At 38.4% G+C, this 16,459-nt stretch overlaps 1 protein-coding gene across 2 annotated transcripts in view; it reads right to left on the bottom strand.

Moving 5' to 3' along the window:
- Positions 1-6,798, bottom strand: part of LOC124721550 (protein phosphatase 1H) — a 174,769-nt gene extending 167,971 nt beyond the window's left edge. For both annotated transcript variants that reach the window (XM_047246583.1, XM_047246582.1), the window contains exon 1: positions 6,495-6,798. In XM_047246583.1, coding sequence (XP_047102539.1) covers positions 6,495-6,745 — 251 coding nt within the window. In that variant the 5' untranslated portion in view covers positions 6,746-6,798. The remainder of the gene's footprint in view (positions 1-6,494) is intronic.
- Between the last annotated feature and the right edge of the window lie 9,661 nt (positions 6,799-16,459).

Here is a 16,459-nt window from a genome sequence, read left to right on the forward strand (position 1 = left end):
TTGGGGAGAAAAATAACTGATGATGGTCGAAGTAGAGAGGATATGAAATGTAGATTGACAATGGCAAGGAAAGCGTTTCTGAAGAAGAGAGATTTGTTAACATCAAGTATAGTCAGGAAGTCTTTTCTGAAAGTATTTATATGGAGTGTAGGCACATATGGAAGTGAAACATGGACGATAAAGAGTTTAGACAAGAAGAAAACAGAGGCTTTCAAAATGAGGCGCTACAGACCAATGCTGAAGATTAGATGGTTAGATCATGTAACTAATGAGGAGATACGAAATAGAATTGGGGAGAAGAGGAATTTGCGGCACAACTTGAGTAGAAGAAGGGATCAGTTGGTAGGACACGTTCTGAGGCATCAAGGGATCACCAACTTAGTATTGGAGGGCAGCGGGGAGGGTAAGAATCATAGATGGAGACCAACAGATCAATACACTAAGCAGATTCAGAAGGATGTAGGTTGCAGCAGGTACTTCAAGATGAAGCAGCTTGCGCAGGATAGGGTACCATGGAGAGCTGCATCAAACCAGTCTCTGTACTGAAGACCACAACAACAACACACAGAGTATGTTGATCAAGCTAATAGGCCTACAACTGCCGAGATACATCGGATTCTTGCCTGGCTTAAGGACTGGGACAACTATGCTATCTCGCCATTGCGAGGGGAAGACACCTGAGGGCCAAATGTGGTTTAAGACCCTCAGGAGATGGTGTCTTTGGGGAACATTCATGTGTTGGATGATCTGATCATGAATTTAATCATGTCATATGGCTGTCATGGGACAGGGCAAATGTCTGAAGTAATTCCCTGTCAATGAAGGGTTCATTATATGATTCAGCTTGATGGGCAGCGAAATGTATGGGGATGTTTTCAACTTTTTGCATCTGCAGTAGAAAAGTAGCTGGACAGGAAGAGGATGCTGCTAATGTCCCAAAGTGGTTCGCAAGGTGTTCTGCAAGAACTGATGAGTCGATACAAAGACCACCCTGTAGGACAAGACCCAGAACAACTGTTCAACGTTGGTGGCCCATACCAGAAATGAAGAGGCATACTTTCCCAGGGAGAAGAGAGAGAACTCCAAGCATTCCTTCTTAATGCATCTGATTACATAGCAAGACTTAGCATGAAGTTGATTACAAGTGATAAGGTTGGTTTGGGAAGGATGTCATTTCAATCACTGCAGGGCTCATCAGTGATCCTGAATAGCTATTGCAATTTTTTGTCATGGGAAGTGCCCAACACAGTAGCCGATTTGTCTGGTGGCAGCAAGGTCACTGTCACAAAGGTTATCGTGTAGTGAGCAATGTAGTAAGGCCACACAATTGGGGGAAGAGATCATTAGACCTATACCTGAAAAGGTGTCACGGGCAGCCCTGAAGTGGGCAGGAGAACCATCACTGAATAGGCGCAGATCATGGTCTGTAACAAGCTGATGAATTAGAAGGCCACTACTAGCCAAAATGGTACTCCCCATAAGGGGTGGTACAGGTTGAAGTCCCCCAGTAGGAAGCAGGAGATGTTGGGTGGGTGGAAGGAGTTGTTGGATTAATGTGGTCAATTTAACATAAGGAAGTGGCCTGCCTGGAGGTTGGTAAACACTGCAAATGGTAACCATTGAGGTTGTTTGCACTCACGCCGATATTGCCTCCAACAAGGTGTGAAGTGGAATCCATTCACTGATGACATCTATATCCCTCCCAAGACCAGCAAGATTCTGACAGAATGCACAATATCCACAGAGCATTGGAGAATGGTCATCAGTGAGGTGCATTTCTTCGAGAGCAATGCACACTGTAGAAGAAGAAGAAATAAGGTGTTGCAGTGAAAGTAGGTGACAGTAGTACCCATTACAATACCACCAAATGATCACATCACTGGAGGCCAGGTGGACCTGTCATGCAGCATGATCATTGTCTGTCACCAGTGGGGATGGAACAACATCCACAAACATTGACTCACAATCCTACTGCACAGAGGGATCTGGCATCTATGGGGCACTAACATACGATCTTTGACAGTAACATCCGTCAGCTGGCAACACAAACCAAAACACAGTATTGAAACAAGTGTTCAGTTCCTAGTGATGTGAAGTGTGGAAAACAAAACCCAAAATGGCAGTTATAAGAAGAACAACAGTGCCACAAACAGAACTAAAACACAACACGTACAAAATCACCCACAGAACCTGTAAGTAGAATTTAAAATATTAGTACCCCATAAGAAAACCAGCCACCAGAACTGTTTATAACCTATGTATACACTGCCCCAATATGTAAACCAAATAGCAAAAATACAGACATATTCCAGGCCACTGAAAATGCCTTGCAGAGAATAAAGGCGAAACACGTATGGCACAAAAACTGTGTTTCAGTTGCAGTTAGATGGTCAACAAGTAAAGACTAACAATATACCATAATATTACACACAACTGAGGAAGACAGGACTACGAAAGTTGAAGATGTCCTATATTTAGCTTGACCTTGTCCTCAACCCCTTACTTCCTGTGGTTGGCCTGTTGGTTTCATTTTATTGCTGGTGTCAAATATTATCATGTCATTTTTAGTTTTTTTCACATGCGTATGTAGTGATGTTATGGTTGCCATATGTTGGAAATAGGGGTGGCTGCCACCCTGATGACATCATGGGCCAAAGCAAACAGGTGGAATCGAACGCTTCCATAATGCCTGGAATTCTACCACAATGGACTGACAAGGGACCACAAATAAATACACAGAACGGGATTACCAAAGTGTCCGATTCCACCTGCCTGCTTTCACCCATGACATCATCAATATGGCGGAAATGGCTATTATAAGCATCTCCAATATGGCGCCTATGATGTCACTACATACATGCGGCAAAAAACACGAATATATGCACAAATAAGACAATAACATCTCCCTCCAAAAATACAATCAAACTAACGGGGCAGCCGCGTGAAATTGAGGGTTTTAGGGAGGGGACAAGCTAAATATAGCAGGAAAAAAAAGACATACCATGATCACAAAACACAAAAAAAAAATAATTAAATAAAATAAAAATAAAATAAAATAATTACAAAATCTGCAAGAAGCAGACACTTCCCTTGACCTACATAGGTCAACCATAACTATTGATACAAAAAAACTACCATTTACAACTACGATAAACAAAACCAAAACACCTCAAAAATTCAAGAGCCAAACATCCCTAAGTAAATTAAAACATGTTCAGTACACAATAAATACACAACAAGATGACATCTACAAACACCACATCGTAATGACGTCACACACAACAACACCCTTATGCCATGGTCAAAGCAGACAGGTGGAATTGGTCGCTTCCGTTGGCCCCAAAGAACGGCAACATCAAACACAACACATAATCAACCTCAGGAGGAAAGGAAGGTTAGTGTTTAACATCCTGTTGATGGATCTCTGATTGGGAAAGGAAGCTGAATGTGTCCCTTCACAGGAAGCATACCAGCACTTGCCTTAAAATACCCACGGAAACCCTGGTTAACCAGCACACAGCATTACTTCTGAATGTTCAAGCATATGTAAACAATAAAAATTTGTGTGGCCTTGTTTAAGTAGCCGTAGAAAAGCTAAATAACGCTAGCCGGAGGTGGATATGAAGCCTATCATTACTGAACACAATTCCACTCTTAACTGCTGTTCCATCTTGCTCCATAAATTTGACTGAGATATACACAAGATTGTGTCTGCTAGTAAGAATTATGTTGTGCTCTCCCTACCACCCCCCCCCCCTTCATTTTTCATAGTTGGAGCCCGACATATGACAAAAGTACCCATTGGAGATTTGTTTATTATGTAATGCAATGTATCTTTAACGGCTTTGCAGTTTTATTTTTTACCACAAGGAGTTTGGCTGAAGTGTACAATGGACCACTCATGAGGAGATGCTGGCAATGCCAATGCATGTATGATTAAGAGTGAATGTGTTATTACTTCTGATAGTAAAAATTGATCTCTTATCTTCAAAAATCCACCTCTCTAGTCCCATGATTAAAAAAATAAATAAAAAATAAACAGTGTTTCTGACATTCAGTTGTTCCGCCATCTTCAATTTCCATAGTTCTGCCAGAAGTTTATTAAACATGACATCAGGCTACTGCAGAGACAAGGGATAAATTGAAGCCTTTGATAATGTTTTGGCAACTCACAAAGCATAATGCAACAGATCAGCATATCACCTCAACTAACATTTCGCATACACATTCGTTGGCTTCGCCAAATCACAACCACAATGTCACTTATGAACCTTACCTGCACCATGGACAATGCAACAGATCAGTCTGTCACCACAATCTACATCCCAAAAAGCAATATGGATGCAAAATATTATTATCAGTGTTCTATTTATACACATCACACACCCCAACACCATTATGACATACAATGAAGCTAACACCAGATATCTGTGGGTTTAGTTGGTCTCAGATCAGTCTGTCATCAAAAGTTCTATTTCACATTCACAGATGTTTGCTCCACTGTTATCTTCCAATATAAACTGTTGCTGGAGTTACACTACATAATGGTCCGTCACCACTACCTAAAATTCAGTGAGATTGGAGAGTTATCAGACACTAGCCCATAAATCACCATCTAGAATCTGCTGGACAGAAAGTCTTCAACTGAGTTATTGGTGTTTCTTTGAAACTGTGAGTAGAATGGGTATTTCACAGACAACCAGAATCACAAAAATTAATAACAGAACATAAAGTCTACAAGAAAAATGGTTAACAACTATGGAATGGGTGAAGCTAATCTCAATTATTGAATACGCAGAACAAGGGAATCAATATACACAACTTAACCGACAAATCAGTCAATATATTGCAAACAACACTTCACGGAAAATGAACACACCTCTACATTAGTTTAACACAGTGAAAATAAGACTAAAATAACTCTACAACAAAAAATAAGAGTAATTACACCAATCAAACCAAAAAACAACTAATCCCTTAAAAGCATAAATAACAAAATAAGGTGATTAAATGTATCAAGTTTAAAATGTGTGGCAGCCTGGGACTTACAATCCTGTCTTTCTTAGACAATGCAGCATAAATATCACTAACCAAGCAAGCCATGTAACTCAAGTCAGAACCTCAATTTATAAAGGAATGACATCACTCCATACACATAAATTCACTGTCTTAGTAGCATCATCGCAATCCAAATCAGCTCTCAAATTTGGGTGGAACTATCATTGTAGTATTATTAATGGGTGACACAACCAGCTTATCTTAGCTATATGACACATATTTAAAACTTGGAGGTAGAACTTGCTGACGGCTACTACACTAAACAAAATTAACAAACAACGTACCAGATCGGTTTGACGGAGGAGATAGAGAAGATCCAAAGAAGAGCGGCGCGTTTCGTCACATGGTTATTTGGTAACCGTGATACCGTTACAGAGATGTTTAACTCAAGTGGCAGACTCTGCAAGAGAGGCGCTCTGCATCGCGGTGTAGCTTGCTCGCCAGGTTTCGAGAGGGTGCGTTTCTGGATGAGGTATCGAATATATTGCTTCCCCCTACTTATACCTCCCGAGGAGATCACGAATGTAAAATTAGAGAGATTAGAGCGCGCACGGAGGCTTTCAGACAGTCGTTCTTCCCGCAAACCATACACGACTGGAACAGGGAAGGGAGGTAATGACAGTGGCACGTAAAATGCCCTCCGCCACACACCTTTGGGTGGCTTGCGGAGTATAAATGTAGATGTAGATACATGGGAGTATAGAATACGGCTTTTTGGAAACATACCAGAAACCACTTTTTTTTTAGCAGCATTCACATAATACAATACTATAATATGCGCTACAAGATTGATCATCAATTTTCACAGCAGCATCTACATTGACATTGACCTCCCTATCATCACGCATTTTTGTTAAAGCAATTCATTGTTACAGCATTAAAAAAAAATGAGCCAGTGAACTGAAGACAAAGACAGGAACTGTAACAAAATAGAGTGTCATATTAAGAGTAAGCGACATACGCCTACAGGAAACATGCGCATTATGTAAACAGACACCCCATAACAGAAATTCAGAAACAAGGAAATCACAAATCTGGACTGGCGTGGGAGATCCTCAATTACATAGTAAAGTCAATTCCAGATTCACAAAGAACTGTTCTACTGTGTTAGCTGTCACAAAGATCATATACGTTACAGACTCCAGTTCTGAAATACGTCACATTTCATCAGTATCAACTACACGACTGCAAATATAAACTTTTTGATTGCTACCATGACGAGAACATACAAGAGGGCGAGAACGTGGCTAATTTCGCAGTTTTATTTAGGATCTCTTTGCAAAGTAAAACTACTGAATGTGAACTGTACAAGAAAGGTATGGAATAACGCAATACATGTGCATTCAACAAGATTTTCACTTACAAGCGGCGAGTGAATGGCAAGTACACCAACTACTTGTGTACGTATATGGCGAAGTCTTATTTGTTATACTTACTCCGCATATCCACTGTGCCAAGGCAAACGCGAGGTGTCTCGTGGTACTATGATGGGTCTCGAATGATGATCTGCAGAAACCTGGACCTCTTCGTCAGAAGTAAAACTTAGAAAAAAGGGGCGCTTATATTTGAATTTAAGCGGTTTCTCAAAATCTGGTCCTTTGTCTGCAATTCCTAGCTGTGCACCCTGATCTATATCACCAGTGCCACTTACAGCGTTAAAAACGGCAATTTTCAGTTTATTAAACATTTTTCACTACTGTTAGCTCACTAACGTCAAACACAACACTCAAATCACACAACACTCACCCAAAGACTCTACAAATATAAACATAAGACAACTGAGCAACGCACCAAAGACCTTCAGAACAATAGGACAGCGGCATTGTTAAGTTCATTCGAACGAATACAAATAAAAAACAATTACAAAAAATTCAAAAGTACTTAACTTGAAAATGCAGCATGAAAAAGAAAGTTCTTGTGATATGGACGTGTTACATGCTACACATGCAAGAGCACAAACACCTTTGTCCTATACTTCCTGTTAAAAAAATATAAAAAAATGTTTCCAGTTCCTATTATTCATAACCGCATCCACTGAACAAAAATACGTCCAGAGAATTAAAAATCTATACAATATGATTCTATTAATTAGTTAAGTTAAAACTTGCTATGAGGAGAAAAAATCGTATGCCTGAATAAAGTACAATCGAAAGATTTTAAATGATGTAACTTATTTCTTTATTTGAAGTCCAAAGACAGTCATGCAACGTCAGAAAAAGTAACCCGTAACCATTACTAACACGACGGTGATACTGACGTTATAGTTTGGACATAATAAAATAAATTATTTCGATGTTTGTTGAATTTTACATTCAAATAAAAAACAAAGAGAGATAACAAAGTTTTAGTTGCAAGGGAAATTAATTTTAGTTAGGGTTGAAACATGAATAAGGCACGCCACAATTAGCGCGGGATCATACAATACCCGTTTTCTGTAAGTTGCTTACGAGTGAAAATTTCCTAAAAACTGCATCTTGAATAAAACATAGCACAATTCAACGTAACTAAAAACATCGAAATGCGAACTAAGATGTCTAGCAAACGAACACACGAAAAAGATTATCAATACGTTCCATTCTTTTACTTACTCAGCATATCCGGAGTTCCATATTAAAATACCAAGTCGAGGTGATATGACTGGGCGTACATAATGATCTTGACAGGTTAGTAAATCTTCATGCGTTCGAATATCCAAGAATCGCGGTCTTCGATACCTATGTTTTAAAGGTTTTCGAAGTTCAGCTTCTTCTGCTGCTCTTCTGGCACGGCGAGCATCAGCGATTCGAGTAGGTTCGCCATGTGGCCCTAACGCCTGCACTAATGCGCGTCTCCACTTTCGAAACATAATTCCTCGTCCTCGGAAATGGTGTAGAAGACTCAACAATTAATAAAGTAACCGCCACTTCTGGTCTGAGTATGTCACACGAAGAGAAACCAATACACAGGATTTCAGTGATCTTACAACGAAGTATCTAAGCTGCGCTTTCGTATGCAGCGATAGCAATAGTTGGAACTGCTTATAAGCAGCGAATGTACCCACCACTGCTCCTTTGAGAAATCCATTGATACCAGACTCACGATAAAATAAACTTGGCTTTTACATAGAGACGTTAGTGACGATGCAGCAAGTTCCAGCATTGCAGCTTAGGAACCAAAGAACAGAATAATCGCTAACAATACGTATTATCGTGATTTTCTCATAGTAAGAAAACTGTAAACCTCTCAAAAGACAGACCTGTACAAAAACTGGACTCGTTTTTAGGACGATCAGAGTTCTACTCCTCATCTAGACATCCAGACATATATTCTAGTAATTTCCTTAAACTGCTTCAGGCAAAACTGTAATTATTACTTTGGAAAGCACGCAATCGATTTCTTTCCCACGTCCTTGTTCTCTCTAAGCTAATATATAGCCTCTACTGACAATGTTATTGATCAGATGTTAAAATTTGATACTCTCTTTCTTGTACTAACAATAATTCCACATAAGAAATATACATGTCTCAAAGAAATCGAGCAAGTCGGTAGTATATGGGAATGTTGGGTGCACTAGTGCATAAATTTGTGCATAAATTTCGTAAAAATTTACACCCAGTTCGCTCAACATGGTCATATACTACTCCCTGTCAATTTATAATTTGGAAGCACCACAATTAAATTTTAAAAGTAATTTCTTGTTCTGGGTGCCCTAGAATTTTTTAAATAACTTGAGTCACAAAAACGTGTGTACATAAATTTAGACTGAACTACAAAGTTTTCAGATCCTATCACAGTAGGACATGCATTTGAATACAAAATAAAATATTAAACTAAAAGTTCTAAATCAAGAAATTCATAATCATTACTTTCACATACCTTTTTCTTTCCTTTGTATCTTAGTTTAACATTTCCATCTTCAAAATACTGAAAATCCCAACCATTCAAATATTTGTCTGGCAAAGCATTTTTAAACTCATCATTCAGCTCCTCAATAACTTCTTCCTCAATACTCAGTAATGTTATATAAATCATTTACTGCCAACACACTAATTTTTTTGAAGATTTATAATAGACTGTGTTGTTTAGCTTCTGAAGGAGATTTAATAGTAAAATTTAAATTTAATCAGAGTCTTTCATGGCAGCCCACACAACTTATACATGTTTCAGACTTCTCTGATCCTATGTACACCACTATATGAAGATTAACTTCAGAATTAACTGAACCACTTCATTCATTTGTGCTGTTATTAAGAACGTAGCCAAGGTTGAAGATCGTTTTACCAAATGACTAGCTCTCTCCAAACACAGCGTTATATTAATCACTGGTATGATCATTCGCTTCAGTCAGTGCATATAGGAGAGTATGGCTAATGTAGCTGTGTTCGAAATTTTATATATATACACACATTGAAGACCTAAAGAAGCTGGTGCACCTGTTTAATATCTTGTAAGGCCCACAAGAGAATGCAGAAGTGCTGCAACATGATGTGGCACGGACTCGATTAATGTCTGAAGTAGTGATGGAGAGGATTGGCGACATGAATCATGCAGCGCTGCCCATAAATCCGTAAGAGGGGTTGGAGACGTCTTCTGAGCAGTACGTTAAAATGTACCACAGATATGCTCGGTAATGTTCATGTCTGGGAACTTTGGTGGCCAGTGGAAGTTTTTAAATTCAGAAGAGTGTTCCTGGGGCCACTCTGTAACAATTCTAGATGTGCGGGGTGTCGCATTGTCCTCCTGGAATTGCCCATGTCCGTCAGAATGAACAATGCATATGAATAGATACAGGTAATCAGACGTACTTGTCACCTGTCAGAGTCGTATCTAGATGTATCAAAGGACCCATATCACTCCAACTGCATACGCCCCATACCATAACAGAGCCTCCACCAGCTTGAACAGTACCCTGCTGACATACAGGGTCCATGGATTCATGAGGTGGTTTCCATACCCACACACATCCATCCCTTCGATACAATTTGAAACGAGATTCGCCTGACCAGCCTACATGTTTCGAGTAATCAACAGTCCAATGTTGGCGTCGATAGGCGCAGGCGAAGCATATAGCTTTGTGTCGTGCAGTCATCAAGTGCACACGAGTGGGCCTTTGGCTCCAAAGGCCCATATTGATGATGTCTCATTGAATGACTCACACGCTGACACTTGTTGTCCACCTAACATTGGGATCTGCAGCAATTTGCTGAATTGTTGCACTTCTGTGACATTCAAAGATTCTCTTCAGCCTTCGTTGGTCTCGTTCTTGCAGGATCTTTTTCCAGCTAGAGTGATGTCAGAGATCTGATGTTTTATTGGATTCCTGATATTAACGGTAGACTCATGAAAGGTCATATGGGGAAATTCCCACATCATCACTACCTCAGCGATGCTGTGTCTCATCGCTTGTGTGCTGACTGTAACACCACATTCAGCAGGAGCTACGCTAATGTGTTCTAATGAGGTCTTATTTCGATAAGTGATAACTGAGCAGTCTTTGGACTGCATCTGTACTTGATTAAAATCCATTTACTAAAATATATTAAAGTACATCAAGTAATTAAAAATTCTTAATTACTGTTGTATTTTGTACATCACATGTAAGATTATTATTTCTGTATATAGCTTTGTAGGCAAGTGTATCAATTGGTATTTTCTCATTGAAATCATGGTAGGTTTTTTTGTAGCTATGACTTTTCTCCACATGTCATGTTAATCACATAGATAGGATAGATTTGTTATGAAATTATATGGACTTATACCACCATCTCTTCTTAGTTGTGTAACACATTTAAATTTACTTAAAGCATCATAAGTCTTCAAATAATTATTTGGTGGGTCTAAATTGCATAATTCTTGGTGAAATTCTTCATTTCTACAATGTTTTAAACACAGTGTATGTAGGTTAACATTTTCATTTTATCTGGTTATTTTACTATTAGTCTCAAACACAAAAGTATAAAAAATGACGTATCAGATTTCAGTGAATTAGAGTAATTTGAGATATTTGGCTCAAACATTATTTTTTTCTTATTACTCAATCGAAATACTTCTATAGTATGGAATTCATAGAAAAATATTCGTAATTTAGGATTTTCCAATACAATTTCTCATTGTTCTAACTCAGAATTAGATTCATATTTGACGATAATTTCCATGTTTTCTACCATAATTTCCCTTCAGTTGGAAGTGCATCTTCTATTTCAACTCCAGCTTCATTGTAATTGGCCCATCTAAGAATCAATTTTATTGAAACACCAAGAGAAAATTAAATTTATATCATATTCTTATTTATAATCATTAAAAATTCCACCAAGCATATCTGACGAATAAAGTACCTTATTTTCCTTTTTTATGCTATTATTGTTAAGTGTATGAGCTTCTATGGTTATTTTATCAGCGAGAGAGCAAGACAAATGCAGCAAAACTGATGATGAAATAAAATGGTGTTCAATTCCATATAAAATACTATTTTCTTTCTCTATGTTTACAAGTCGAATAGCTTTGCTACAGAATTATCATTTAGCTATTTATTGGATTTACTTTGATATGCTAGATAATCTCTGCCATTAACTTGAACAGTACTTATGCTCACGTACAGCTGAGCATAATTTGGAAAGATTGAAACATCACCAGTATGGATGTCAACCTCTGTATCTTTGTTAGGAACATTTAGGTTATTTTTAGATTTCTCATAACATGGAATGAGTGGAACGGATACCTTTCAATTTTTTCATTTATAAAGGACAGAATTTATTAAAAATATTCTACAATAACTGTCACAGTAGCGTCATTGTATTGAATCAAATTATAATTTTATTCAGTTATAGTTATTTCTAAGTTGTGAATTTATTCATAAATTGGCACAAACAAAGGATGATGTGGCTAATAAATTACTGGTGATCCGAACACTGCATTAATCTGGAATGAAGCAATAATGTTAGCTCACTATGCTTTACTTTTGTTTCACCATGAAAATAATCGGTTGACGAACGTAAAATTGGAAGTAAGTTTCAGAGGCAGAATTCTTCGTGTGGGGCAAATTCAGGACATGCGGGGACCAAGCAGCAATCGGTATTGTAATTGTCAACTGTCGAAGCTGCGTTGGTAAAGTACCGGAACTTCAAGCGCTGATAGAAAGCACCGAAGCTGAAATCGTTATAGGTACAAAAAGCTGGCTTAAGGCAGAGATAAATTCTGCCGAAATTTTTACAAAGGTACAGACGGTGTTTAGAAAGGATAGATTGCATGCAACCGGTGGTGGAGTGTTCGTCGCTGTTAGTAGTAGTTTATCCTGTAGTGAAGTAGAAGTGGATAGTTCCTGTGAATTATTATGGGTGGAGGTTACACTAAACAACCGAACTAGGTTAATAATTGGCTCCTTTTACCGACCTCCCGACTCAGCAGCATTAGTGGCAGAACAACTGAGAGAAAATTTGGAATACATTTCACATAAATTTTCTCAGCATGTTATAGTCTTAGGTGGAGATTTCAATTTACCAGATATAGACTGGGACACTCAGATGTTTAGGACGGGTGGTAGGGACAGAGCATCGAGTGACATTATACTGAGTGCACTATCCGAAAATTACCTCGAGCAATTAAACAGAGAACCGACTCGTGGAGATAACATCTTGGACCTACTGATAACAAACAGACCCGAACTTTTCGACTCTGTATGTACAGAACAGGGAATCAGTGATCATAAGGCCGTTGCAGCATCCCTGAATATGGAAGTTAATAGGAATATGAAAAAAGGGAGGAAGGTTTATCTGTTTAGCAAGAGTAATAGAAGGCAGATTTCAGACTACCTAACAGATCAAAACGAAAATTTATGTTCCGACACTGACAATGTTGAGTGTTTATGGAAAAAGTTCAAGGCAATTGTAAAATGCGTTTTAGACAGGTACGTGCCTAGTAAAACTGTGAGGGACGGGAAAAACCCACCGTGGTACAACAACAAAGTTAGGAAACTATTGCGAAAGCAAAGAGAGCTTCACTCTAAGTTTAAACGCAGCCAAAACCTCTCTGACAAACAGAAGCTAAACGATGTCAAAGTTAGCGTAAGGAGGGCTATGCGTGAAGCGTTCATTGAATTCGAAAGTAAAATTCTATGTACCGACTTGACAGAAAATCCTAGGAAGTTCTGGTCTTACGTTAAATCAGTAAGTGGCTCGAAACAGCATATGCAGACACTACGGGATGATGATGGCATTGAAACAGAGGATGACACGCGTAAAGCTGAAATACTAAACACCTTTTTCCAAAGCTGTTTCACAGAGGAAGACCGCACTGCAGTTCCTTCTCTAAATCCTCGCACAAACGAAAAAATGGCTGACATCGAAATAAGTGTCCAAGGAATAGAAAAGCAACTGGAATCACTCAATAGAGGAAAGTCCACTGGACCTGACGGGATTCCAATTCGACTCTACACAGAGTACGCGAAAGAACTTGCCCCCCTTCTAACAGCCGTGTACCGCAAGTCTCTAGAGGAACGGAGGGTTCCAAATGATTGGAAAAGAGCACAGATAGTCCCAGTCTTAAAGAAGGGTCGTCGAGCAGATGCGCAAAACTATAGACCTATATCTCTTACGTCGATTTCTTGTAGAATTTTAGAACATGTTTTTTGCTCGCGTATCATGTCATTTCTGGAAACCCAGAATCTACTATGTAGGAATCAACATGGATTCCGGAAACAGCGATCGTGTGAGACCCAACTCGCCTTATGTGTTCATGAGACCCAGAAAATATTAGATACAGGCTCCCAGGTAGATGCTATTTTTCTTGACTTCCGGAAGGCGTTCGATACAGTTCCGCACTGTCGCCTGATAAACAAAGTAAGAGCCTACGGAATATCAGACCAGCTGTGTGGCTGGATTGAAGAGTTTTTAGCAAACAGAACACAGCATGTTGTTATCAATGGAGAGACGTCTACAGACGTTAAAGTAACCTCTGGCGTGCCACAGGGGAGTGTTATGGGACCATTGCTTTTCACAATATATATAAATGACTTAGTAGATAGTGTCGGAAGTTCCATGCGGCTTTTCGCGGATGATGCTGTAGTATACAGAGAAGTTGTAGCATTAGAAAATTGTAGCGAAATGCAGGAAGATCTGCAGTGGATAGGCACTTGGTGCAGGGAGTGGCAACTGACCCTTAACATAGACAAATGTAATGTATTGCGAATACATAGAAAGAAGGATCCTTTATTGTATGATTATATGATAGCGGAACAAACACTGGTAGCAGTTACGTATGTAAAATATCTGGGAGTATGCGTGCGGAATGATTTGAAGTGGAATGATCATATAAAATTAATTGTTGGTAAGGCGGGTACCAGGTTGAGATTCATTGGGAGAGTGCTTAGAAAATGTAGTCCATCAACAAAGGAGGTGGCTTACAAAACACTCGTTCGACCTATGCTTGAGTATTGCTCATCAGTGTGGGATCCGTACCAGGTCGGGTTGACGGAAGAGATAGAGAAGATCCAAAGAAGAGCGGCGCGTTTCGTTACCGGGTTATTTGGTAACCGTGATAGTGTTACGGAGATGTTTAATAAACTCAAGTGGCAGACTCTGCAAGAGAGGCGCTCTGCATCGCGGTGTAACTTGCTCGCCAGGTTTCGAGAGGGTGCGTTTCTGGATGAGGTATCGAATATATTGCTTCCCCCTACTTATACCTCCCGAGGAGATCACGAATGTAAAATTAGAGAGATTAGAGCGCGCACGGAGGCTTTCAGACAGTCGTTCTTCCCGCGAACCATACGCGACTGGAACAGGAAAGGGAGGTAATGACAGTGGCACATAAAGTGCCCTCCGCCACACACCGTTGGGTGGCTTGCGGAGTATCAATGTAGATGTAGATGTAGATGTAGAATTGGAACCCAAAGTATCTTGGTGTCATCCTGGACCATTCACTATGCTTCAAACAACACCTTCTTAAGTTAACTGAAAAGTTGATGACTCGAAACAACATCCTCCATAAGCCATCATCTCCTGAAAATTCACATCCATACAAACATGTGATAACATTTTCAGTGTATATAGATGCAGGTAATCCTACTATTGGTATTTTCGAAAATAACAGTTCCACCATGTAGTGAACGCATTAGTAGTTGCACCTAAAGTGGCATAAACTGCATAAAACCATTTACATCAGTTCCTGAGACAATAGCTGTATTAAAAAACACCCTACCATAATAAAAAGAGTTTACTGCTTTATAATTTCTTCGTTTCCTTAGCTTATTATTTTCTTTTTTGAAGTGTACGAGATTAAATCCAAAACTTGTTAAACTAACGAAATTTAAAAGTCAACTGATAACTCCAATTTACAGAAATACATAACATATTCTTGTTAGAAACTATGTAAAGATGTTTAAATGGACATCATACAAAACTGTAAAAATAGTAAATGCATTACTAGTGTACACGGGAAAAAATTATTCATCATATTATTATGTGAAGAATTAAAACGAATTATGAGTCATAAATCTTTTAATATATTCTTGTGAATGAAAAACGACGAGCAACAAACTGAGTGTGATAGAAATGAGTGGCAGCTGAAGCAGCCTTCGTCTACAACCAAGTTCCTAGAGCCCTTCAGGGCGATAACACAACACGAAAATGTTTGGGTCTTAGGAAATAGAGATTTAGATTGTTTTTATTCAAATCTGTCATCAAAAGACAAATGTAAAAGTACATATAAAAGTGAATAGAATATATACCAAGAATAGGAAATATGGCCAGTTTAATTTACCATTTAAAACTTCTACTTAAAATTAAATTCTCATGACTAAAGATAAAAAATGGAACAATTAACAGCTGCTCCACTATATGATAATAGTAGAAGGAAAAAACTTACTTGGTATAGTGTATTAAGAAAGATTCCTTTTCTTATTAAATTTCATAATATCCAGTAAAACCTAAAAACTGAAGATGTGATAGAATTTTCACAAGTGATAAATTTAATGATTGAGGGAAATATTTCCATTTTCTACCAATTTATTTGGGAAACAAAAAAACTGAAAAACAATTAGTAATCATCTAGTTAATAAAGCATTTGCAGATGGATTACAAACTACAACTATAGAGATCAACCTTACTTTACTTGATTCAGGTTTCTAGTTGCATGTATCAAATCAAACATTATGAAAATAGGGAAAGAAATTTAAAAAATTCATTGCCTGTTGAAAGTAAATTTTACAGTTTCTTCTAAATTTACTAAAAATATTTAAATGTAAGAAAGACACATGTAAATTTATTATATTTTAAAGGTAATGAAACAAGTGTCAGCTTGAGCAGACTTAGAATTGCATTCACGCTATTGTTAGGTAAAATATTTAGCTAGACTTCTTTCAAGTCCAATTACAAAACACGCAGCAGATCAATTTATTTGTGATATGTGTTTCCTCCGTTTTAACAAAGGA

The sequence above is a fragment of the Schistocerca piceifrons genome, chromosome X (assembly GCF_021461385.2).
Source record: "Schistocerca piceifrons isolate TAMUIC-IGC-003096 chromosome X, iqSchPice1.1, whole genome shotgun sequence".
Lineage (NCBI taxonomy): Eukaryota > Metazoa > Arthropoda > Insecta > Orthoptera > Acrididae > Schistocerca > Schistocerca piceifrons.